Genomic DNA, 10,341 nt, shown 5'->3' with positions numbered 1-10,341 from the left:
CCATGTGTGCTCGTGCTCCACCCTTCCTGCCACTCTACACCTCCTCCAGAATACTACAAATAGTCCATAATAAGTATCTGGAGCTAGTGCGAGAGTTTTGTTTTGTTTTGAATGTTTCTTTCAAGTACCAAGATGAACAGATATTCACAGAGATTGACAAACTGTAGTAAACAGGTCAGAACGGATCAAGCCTGGGAGAGAGGGCGCAATGATATCTTTTTTTAAGCCCCCAAACGTGTTGCAAAGTGTTTTCAATTTCATATAAACGTTTAAAGGACCACATAAAGACAATCCAGAGCAAATGCATCTTGCAGTTTCAAAGGCATTTCCAGCTGCTTTTTAAAGCTCTCACACTGGGCTACAGAGCTGCACAAAATCTTCGGGCGGATCCACCTACTGCTCCCCCTCCCCTGGGTAGCGCTGAACCAAATCCGCAGACTTTGTCGATTGCTTCTGCCTGGGCAGACCCGCCTGGATCGACTGCTCCTGCCTGGCCCGTCCCCGGGCGCGGTAAAAGCGTTTGAATCCAGGCTGGTGGCCGCAGCGACATCCTCAACCCTCACAATCCTGACCAGCCTCAGCCGCCTCCTCTTTCTTTTACATCCCTGACTCTCCCGAATCACAAGAGTGGAAACGGAGAAGCTCAAGCCGCCGCGATGTCCGAGGCTTATTTCCGGGTGGAGTCGGGTGCGCTGGGGCCTGAGGAGAACTTTCTTTCCTTGGACGACATCCTGATGTCCCACGAGAAGCTCCCGGTGCGCACAGAGATCCCTATGCCGCGCCTCGGCACTTTCTTCCTAGACCGGAGCGGAGGGGCCGAGACTGACAACGCGATCCCTCAGGTAAGCGATCCGGCCCGGAAAGACTATAACTCCCGATAGGCCTTGCGGGCTTGGGGCGTCGCGTCGCCGGGCGCGCTGCCCTCTGGGACCTGTAGTTTTATGGGGAGGCAGGGCCGTGCGTGAAGGAGTCTTGTCCGCTGGTCCCCTGCCGACCTAGCCTTCGCCACCCCTACGGAAACTAAATTTATACTGGGTCGTCAGGCTCCCTGCAACACGGATTTCATTTTTGAAACTATCCATATTCAGCAGTGTCTTTTCACCCCTACGTGTGTTGATGCTTAAGGATTGGCGCCTACGGAATACTTGAGGACCAGGGTTCTGATCACTTTTGCCTTAGAACACAACAGTTTTGGGTTGTATAGAGTAGATGATGTCTGGGAACCGCAAATTGCTAGATTCATTCCTGCGTAATGAAGACGGTATCAGCAACCATTTCCTGAGGGCTTTAGTGCCGGCATGGATGGGGTGGGGGGAGTATACTTTTCCATCTATTACCCCTTTAGTCCTTCAACAACCCTATAGTTAGGTGTTGTTACATATAAGGAAATTGAAGCCCAGAAAGTTTGGGCCAGGGTCTCATTGTAAGTGGTGAGCTGGGATTCGAATCTAGGACTGCAGGACTTCAAATTCGAGTTTGTCCCAGGAACATGGCTTGTAATGGTTATTTTTGATTTCCTATTTAACCTAAGTTTTGTTTAGAAGGGTGCTTTTGTTTGGTCTGTTTTGAGTTAATTTTTATCAAAGTAAGGCATATGCAGAGTTTAAAAAGTCAAATGGTACCGAAAGATTTATAACAAAAAGTAGCAGGCCCTGCCTTGCTTCCCTCATGCCCCTTTCCATTTCCACATGGTCTGTCTACTTTTTCATAGTTTCTTCAAAATTCACCTCCGTATTTCTAAATAATGTTCTTAAATTTATCTTGATTTTAAAAAAAATTTAGACATTATTTATTGACTTTCCATTATAGTAGTTAAGGATTTAGTTCTCTTACACAGTGATATACAGAGGTATCGTCCATATTTTATTCATATTTCCTTCGTTTTTACTTAATGTCCTTTTTCTGTTCCAGGATCCCATCCAGGACACCAAATTGCATTGAGTAATCATGTGTCCTTAGGCTCCTCTTGGCTTTGACAGTTTATCAGACTTTCCTTGTTTTTAATGACCATGAATTTTGTGGAGTGCTGGCCAGGTACTTTGTTGAGAATGTTCCTCATTTGGTATTTGTCTGATGGTTTTCTTATGATTAGACTGTGTTTTGAGGAGGAAGACCACAGAGGTAAAAGTGCCGTTTTTACCACATTGTATCAAGGGTACATGCCATCAGCATGACTTATCATGTTGATAGATACCTTGATCACTTGATCGAGGTGGGGTTTGTCAGGATTCTTCTCTGTAAAGTTACTCTTTTTTTCCACCTTTCCAAACTGTTCTCTCTGGAAGGAAGTCACTATGTGCAGCCATACTTACGGAGCGGTGAGTTGTGCTGCACTTCTTTGGGGGCACAGTGTCTGCATAAATTATTTGGGATTCTTCTGCATGGGAGATTTGTGTAGGAAGGTCTTTAATGACATTTAATTTCATTCATAGACACAGGACTATCAGATTTTCTTTTCTTGTTTTACTCTTGGTACCTTGTTTTTTCCCCTAGGAATTTGACTATTTCATCTAAATTTTCAAATACAGTGTTATAATGTTGTTCAAATATCCTTTTACTATCTTTTAAACATCTTTACAATTATAGCTGTGTCCTGATTTTTATTCTTTTTTTTTTTTAAATAAATTTATTTATTTATTTTGGCTGTGTTGGGTCTTTGTTGCTGCGCGCCAGCTTTCTCTAGTTGTGGTGAGTGGAGGCTACTCTTCATTGCAGTGCGTGAGCTTCTTATTGCGGTGGCTTCTCTTGTTGAGGAGCGCAGGCTCTAGGTGCGCAGGGTTCAGTAGTTGTGGTGTGCAGGCTCAGTAGTTGTGGTGCACGGGCTTAGTTGCTTCATGGCATGTGGGATCTTACCGGACCAGGACTCGACCCCGTGTCCCCTGCATTGGCAGGCGGATTCTTAACCACTGTGCCACCAGGGAAGTCCCCTGATTTTTATTCTTGATATCGAGAAATTATGATCTCTTTCTTAATTAGTCTTACTAGGAGTTTATCACTTGTGTTAGTCTTTTCAAAGAACTAAGTAATGGCTCTGTCACCTTTCTCATTTGTACTTTTATTTTTAGGTCGTTAAATTCTTATCTTAACTGGTTCTTTCCTTCTACTTTCTTCAGACTTGATTTTCTTTGCTCTCTTCCACCCAGTCACATTTTGAGATGGGTACCTAGGTCATTGATTTTTCAACTTTCCTTTTTACATTTTTAGCTGTGCATTTCCTCTAGCTTTAACTAGATCTCACAAGTTTTAATTTGATTTTCTGATTTCCATTGTGAATTCTTCTTTGACTCATGGATTATTTATAAGACTGGTGCTTAGGTCCAAACATTTGGGGATTTTACTATGTACACTTTTGGGTTTTGATTTCTGGCTTAGTTCCACAGTGGCAGAGAACACAATCTGAATGATTTCAGTTTTTTGAAAGTTAACGCTTGCTTTAAACCCCAGCATAAAATCAATTTAACCCTTCTATATATGCTTGAAAAGCTCTATATTGTGAAGTCATGGTCTGCAATACATAATTTATATCTGTAAATTAGGTCAAGTTTGTTATTTGTTTTGTTGAGATCGTCTATATTCTTACAGATTTTTTTGTGTTTGCTACTTCTCATTTATCTAAATAGATATGTTAGTATCTCCCACAATGATTATAGGTTTGTCAGTTGCTCTTTTTATCCCTGTTAATTTAGATAGTATTTATATTCTTCTTGTGGGTTTAATGACCTTTTTATTATTGTCACATGTCCCTCTTTATCTCTAATAATGTGTCTTTCTTTTGATTACTGTTTGCATAACTTTTTTCCATCCTTCTATTTTCAACCTTTATATGTCTTTATATTTATATTTACGGTATGACTCTTTTAAGTGGCATATAGTTGGGGTTTTTTTGTTTGGTTTGACAATTTTTTAATTGGTATATTTAATGTATTTACATTTATTTAATTATTGATTTATTTGTGTTTATTTTTACCTTCCTACTATTTTCTTTGTGTTCCATCTGTTTTTGTTTCCTTTTTCTTTTTTGACTTCTTGGGTATTAATCAAATTTTTGTTATCCATTTTCCTTTTTATTATTTATTTTTCTGTTATTTTAGTGGCTACCTTAAATATTACACAATCATTTTTGACTACCAAGAATGTTATATGAATTACTACTTTCACCACTTCACAATCATGCTAGAATCTAAGAACATTTTAACTCCATTTTCTCCCTCCTTTCTTTTATGTTATTGTTGTCATGTATTTTAATTTGACTCGTTTTAAATGCTATAAAACATTATTGTCATTTATTGTTATTTTTATATTTACACACTTATTTACTCTTTCTATTACTCTTTTTTTTCCTTCCTACATTTCCATATTTCTTGCTGGGGTCATTTTCATTCTCCCTTCTTGATTTCTTTACTCTGGGTCTTCTAGTGATAGATTCTCCATTTCTGTCTGTACAAGGGGTCCTAAAGACCAACGCTGGGTTCGATGATTCACTAAGAGGACCCACAGGACTCATCAGATAGTCATGCTTATGTTTAAATTTTAATACAGTAAAAGGATAAGAGCAAAATCAGCAAAGGGAAAGGGTGCATGAGATGAAGTTTGCAGGAAACTAGACACAGGTTTCCAAGAGTCCGGTCCCAGTGGAGTCATGCAGGACACACTTAATTCCAATAATGAACTGTGACAACATGTGTGAAATATTGGCTACCAGGGAAGCTCATTAGAGACTCAGTACCCAAGTTTTTACTGGGGGCAGTTTACATAGGCACTCTCTACCTACTCGCATACCAAGATTCCAGACTCCAAGAAGGAAAGCAGGGGTTCAGCATAAGCCACATTGTTTGCACAAACTGTGTAGGCGCATTGAGGCACTCTTCTCAGTTCCAGGAATGGTGGGAACTCTCCTGAAACGCAAATTTCCAGATACCAACCAAGGGTCATCTTTACAAGCAGGCCTTTCTAAGGAGAGCAGTCTCAGGCTGCTGTGTTAACTTTTTAGTGCACACTTTCTGTCTGGAAATGCCTTTATTTCACCTTTGCTTTTTTTTTTTTTTAATATAGTAATCTTTTATTTATTTATTTTATTTTTATATTTCTTTTTGGCTGTGTTGGGTCTTCGCCTCTGTGCGAGGGCTTTCTCCAGCTGCGGCAAGCGGGGGCCACTCTTCATCGCGGTGCGCGGGCCTCTTCACTATCGCGGCCTCTCTTGTTGCGGAGCACAGGCTCCAGATGCGCAGGCTCAGTAGTTGTGGCTCACGGGCCCAGTTGCTCCGCGGCATGTGGGATCTTCCCAGACCAGGGCTCGAACCCGTGTCCCCTGCATTGGCAGGCAGATTCTCAACCACTGCGCCACCAGGGAAGCCCCTCACCTTTGCTTTTAAAGGATATTTTCACTCGATATAGAATTTCAGTAAGCAGTTATTTTCTGTCAGCACTTTGTAGTCAGCTTTAACTCTTATTGTTTCTTCTTTAAAGGCAATATATTCCTCACCTCCACTAACAGCTGCTTTTGTCTGTGTCTTTGTTTTTCAGCAATTTGAGTAAGATGTGCCTCGTTGAGGTCTTATTAATATTTATTCTTCTTGGTATTCATAATGTTCCTTTAATCTGTGATTTTATATTACTTTTAATTTTGGAAAATTCGTGGCCATTATCTCCAGATATTTCTTTTGCCTCAATCTATCCCTTCTCCCCTTCTGGGATTCAAATTACATGTATGTTAGACTTTTTTTTTTTTTTTTTAACCATATTCCATATGCCTCTTAGGCTCTTTTCTGTATTTTCTCTCCATGATTTAGTCTGGTTATTTTCTACTGATATTTTTTCCAATTCATGATCCTCACTTCGTCTATGTTATATCTGGTAAACCTGTTAAATTTGACTTAATCTAGTGAGTTCTTAAGGTCAGTTATTGCATTTTTCAGCTCTGGAATTTCCATTTGATTTTTTATTTATTTTAAAGTCAGTGCCTAATTACTGTTGATATTTAGTGCCAAATATTGGACTTTACTTTTCTCTCTTCTTTCTTGGATCTTGACCCCTCATGTCCTGGCTGCTTGGGCAGCTTTGAACCAAATATTTTTCTCCCCAGTCCTGTGAGGTTTACCAAAAGCTCTGCTCACCCACCCTTCAAAGCCACCCCCACCTTTAACAGCAATTCTCCTCTGTGAGAGTTTGTGCCTTTGTTGCCTCCTTAACCCAGTTACGCTTGCCTTTTTTTTTTTGGATGTTTCTCTCAACTTCTTGCATTCAAGATTATGAAACTTTGCTGTGGGCCCTGCCCTCCCTTCTCCTCCTCCTGTTCACCCTGGTGGTGTGTGGGTGAGGTGGGGAGGGGGGACCCCCAAATATATATCAGCCCAACAGCCCTAAGTCTCCTGCTTTATTATTAGGAAACAAAACAACACCAACAAAAAATGGCATCATGAGTAAGAACAGCACTGTCAGATGAGTTAGTTGAAGTTTTTTTTTTGTACTGTGTCTTCAAGTTTAACAGATTAATGTGTCTTGTATATATAAAAAGAAAACCTCTAAGAAAAACTCAGAGAAAGACAAATACTGTATGATTTTACTTATATGTGGAGTCTAAAAAACAAAACAAGTGAACGAACATAACAAAATGGAAACAGCCTCACAGATACAGAGAACAAACCAGTAGATGGTTGTTAGAGGGGTGGGAGGAGCAGGAGGAGTGAAATAGGTGAGGGAGATTGAAAGGTACAAACTTAATTACAAAATAAATGAGGCACAGGGATAAAGTGTTTTTTTAAAAAAAGTGGAGTCCATATGATCTTAATGGAGAACGTTTTTCAGATTCTCATTGGGATATTAAAATGCTAGCTAAATTTCTAGCTGTTTTATGTAGAGCTGATTGCTTCAATTTGTAGCTTCTGCAAATTTTTAACTGCTTGTTTTTAGGAGAATAAATGTTACTTTTTTGCAGACCTCTGAGGTAAAAACAGGCCCTTGCATGTGCTATTCTTGTCTATGTTCATTTTAGTGTTTCTGCAGCTTGGGCTGCAGAAACTGCTTGCATCGTGGCCACCTCAGCTATTTACTAATTCTGTTAAGGCTTTAAAAAATAGAGACATTTACCTTTTCTGTCATCTTTAAAGCTGCCTAGTGGGCTGGGGAGGGGCTGTAGCCTGAGCTCAGGCTGACCCTATTTTTCTTTATATTCCCCAGCACCCAAAGAGGTGCTTGGCACATAGTAGGTACTCAGTCAGTGCATATGTGGAATAGATGTTGAATCTTCAAAGAAAGTAGAAATGTTTACTATACCTCTGAAGTGTCTGCAATTGGACAGTTTTTATTTATGTTAGTTAGAAAACTTTCCCTTTGTGCCACATTTTTGTTCTCGACTTTGTTTTTGGTATATAAATCCTTTTTCTCTCTCCATTCCATCATGACATAAAACTTCAGCCCACACAGTTCATTTCTTCAAGTCACAACTACATCTTCTGTATTTGACAGTCATTCCCCTAAAGAGAACAGGCGGTATTGATATTCCCTCAGGCCATGTGCATTTCCTTTTTGTCACACACATTTCCTACTATGTTACTTGTTTTTTTGTTTTTGGTTTTTTGGGTTTTTTAAAATTTATTTATTTTTATTTTTGGTTGCGTTGAGTCTTCGTTTCTGTGTGAGGGCTTTCTCTAGTTGCAGCAAGTGGGGGCCACTCTTCATCGCGGTGCGCGGGCCTCTCGCTATCGCGGCCTCTCTTGTTGCGGAGCACACGCTCCAGACGCGCAGGCTCAGCATTTGTGGCTCACGGGCCTAGTTGCTCCGTGGCATGTGGGATCTTCCCAGACCAGGGCTCGAACCCATGTCCCCTGCATTGGCAGGCAGATTCTCAACCACTGCGCCACCAGGGAAGCCCCATGTTACTTGTTTTTAAAACCTACAATCCTGTGCGATACAGGGCTCAAAGCTTGAACTCCCCTTGTGGCTGGCAAAAGGACTTTTTGACAACAAGCGCCGGATCCTTTCTGTGGAACTTCCCAAGATCTACCAGGAGGGTTGGAGGACCGTGTTCAGTGCAGATGCCAACGTGGTGGACCTCCACAAAATGGGGCCACATTTCTACGGGTTTGGCTCCCAACTCCTGCATTTTGACAGTCCAGAGAACACAGACATCTCCCGGTCTCTCCTGCAGGCAAGTTATTGATGTGAAAACCTATGGCATTGCACATGTCTCAGGAGCCAGCCGTGGCAGCCACCAGATGTTACTCTTACCCGGGGAGTGTATGATTTATACAATCAGTTTCTTGTTATTCCGGGTCGGCCTACAATTAGACTGTGTTTGCTGATTATATATACACGTAAATATGGCTTGTCTGTCGCTCTTCATATTTGCTTGCTAAGAGTTGGGACCAACAGGAAGTCCTGGAAATAAGATACTTGATTACAGGTGGCAGAGGAGACGCAGACCTCCTCTAAGTCCTCAACCAGATTCTTGCCTTTCATGCCATTTAAATGTTCAGGGATTAAAATGTATCTGATTTCTCTCTCTCGCTTCTTCAGACGTTTGTTGGACGTTTCCGCCGCATCATGGACTCCTCCCAGAATGCTTACAACGAAGACACTTCGGCGCTGGTAGCCAGGCTAGATGAGATGGAGAGAGGCTTGTTTCAAACAGGGCAGAAAGGACTGAATGACTTTCAGTGTTGGGAGAAGGGGCAGGCGTCTCAGATCACAGCTTCCAACCTGGTTCAGAACTACACGAAGAGAAAATTCACTGACATGGAAGACTGAAGGCCAGAAGAACACAGAATTGCTTTCTGTAGACTTATCCCTCTGTGTGTCCTTGATAGGAGCCTAGTTGACCTTGTATAGGGCCAGAATCATGTCCCATCTTGTGACTTATTCCCTGCAGCAGTGTCGGGAGTGCTGCCATCTGGTGGAGAAACAACATGCTGGAGGATGTCCCTGGCCCTGTAAGCCTTCCAGGACTATCCCACCTGCTGACCCACAGACCAGACCTACTTAGCCCAGGAACCCACAGCCAAGGAGAAACCAAAGTCCTTCATAAATAAGGATCATGAATACCTATATCGCAATAGAGTTGGAACTGGGACTCCTCGTGCCTGGGAGTTTGGACAGCCTTAGATATCCAGTTTCACTAGCTCCAAAGGACGGGTACAAATGGGCCTTCCTAGCCTGTTCACAAAATGTCCTCTTGAGCTTAATTGCTTCATCTTCCTCATGGTTGCGCAAAGGACAGTACCCCCAGGATGCTGGCTCTACTTGTAAATATCTCCTGCCACCTGCCTGTGGGGAGTTACCCAGTTTCAAAAAACAGTCGCCAAGAATAAGGAAAGAAAAGGGAAAGCCCAGTGAGTGGCAAGGCTTTTACTAAAGAGAAGACATTGCTTTCCTCTTCTGTGAGGAGGGCTTCATGAACTGGACTTCACATAACTCTACAGTCAGCCTAGGCGGGAAATGGTTAAACTGAGCTTGTTTTTGCCTCTGGATCTTTAGAGCCCCCGCACAGTTATTCCATGCTCTCCCTAGGAAAGCTGTCAGGGAGTCGTTTGGAATCGCAAAATAGTTGTTAAAGGGTGTTAACCAGCCCTTATTACATTGAAATCAGGGCTTCAGGTTGCTGGTTATGAAGAGCCCTGTTTGAGAAGCTTAGCATGGCAGATGTGAGTGGGCAAGAGACCTCGGTCGTGGTTTTTTTCTCTTCAATAAGTTTTGCAATATTATTATATAACAGATTCCTGACCAGTTACTGAGACTCTGTTTAAGCAACCACAAAACTCTTTCCCTGGAGATCAAGGAGGAAACCTCAGGCAGAGTAGGAAACAGCATCCCTGGGACCCACTGGACTTTTCGAAGGGCAGTTATCTTCACACCATGGCTCCCCTTCCAACTTCCCACAACTAGTGAAAATTGCCTTTGTCGCTGGAAATTACAGTGGGATTTGGGTCTCCGGATTGTGCAGATGTCTTGATGCAAACTTAGAGTGTCAGAAATATTTTTTAAATGCCTGTTTTAAGATGGAGCTGATGTTTTTATAATTTTATTTTGGTGCTAAATAAATGATCCACTTTGCACATGAATACATTCTGTACAAGTACTATTTCTGTAACTCGAGTACTACAGATGATCAGGCAAAGCTATCAGAATTTTGTCTTTGATCGTATTTGACAATAATGCCCCAATAAATCCATGTTTTAGCAACTGCTCTTTTGTTTGCACAATACTCATAAATATGGGGGACATTCTCCATAGGGATGAGCCGTGTCCTCGGAAAGAGGGACTTCCATTGCTGTCACAGCACTTACATATAGCCCGGGGCCCAGAGATGATTCATAGTCAGTGAGAAAAGCATATTTTTTAACTTTT

At 41.7% G+C, this 10,341-nt stretch overlaps 1 protein-coding gene across 2 annotated transcripts; it reads left to right on the top strand.

Annotated features, from left to right (window-relative positions):
* Nucleotides 1–500: 500 nt before the first annotated feature.
* On the top strand, nucleotides 501–10,180 carry GINS3 (GINS complex subunit 3). Of its 2 annotated transcripts, XM_007167515.2 has the most exons (3): nucleotides 501–842; nucleotides 7,913–8,146; nucleotides 8,515–10,180. In XM_007167515.2, exons 1-3 carry the CDS (start codon nucleotides 657–659, stop codon nucleotides 8,743–8,745), a joined length of 651 nt encoding a protein of 216 aa, XP_007167577.1. In that variant the 5' UTR covers nucleotides 501–656; the 3' UTR covers nucleotides 8,746–10,180. The 2 variants fall into 2 exon arrangements, with proteins under 2 accessions (XP_007167577.1, XP_057390358.1); XM_057534375.1 differs by lacking the exon at nucleotides 7,913–8,146.
* The last annotated feature ends 161 nt before the right edge of the window (nucleotides 10,181–10,341 follow it).

Source organism: Balaenoptera acutorostrata, chromosome 19 (assembly GCF_949987535.1).
Source record: "Balaenoptera acutorostrata chromosome 19, mBalAcu1.1, whole genome shotgun sequence".
Classification (NCBI taxonomy): Eukaryota; Metazoa; Chordata; class Mammalia; order Artiodactyla; family Balaenopteridae; genus Balaenoptera; species Balaenoptera acutorostrata.
Note: the sequence above shows the minus strand (reverse complement) of the source record. Positions and strands in the feature narration are given on the sequence as shown.

Coding starts and splice junctions, on each gene's coding strand:
- GINS3 (XM_007167515.2), top strand. CDS start 657: ATGTCCGAGGCTTATTTCCGGGTGGAGTCGGGTGCGCTGGGGCCTGAG. Junction 843..7,912: donor CTGACAACGCGATCCCTCAG/GTAAGCGATCCG, acceptor TGTGCGATACAG/GGCTCAAAGCTTGAACTCCC. Junction 8,147..8,514: donor TCTCCCGGTCTCTCCTGCAG/GCAAGTTATTGA, acceptor TCGCTTCTTCAG/ACGTTTGTTGGACGTTTCCG.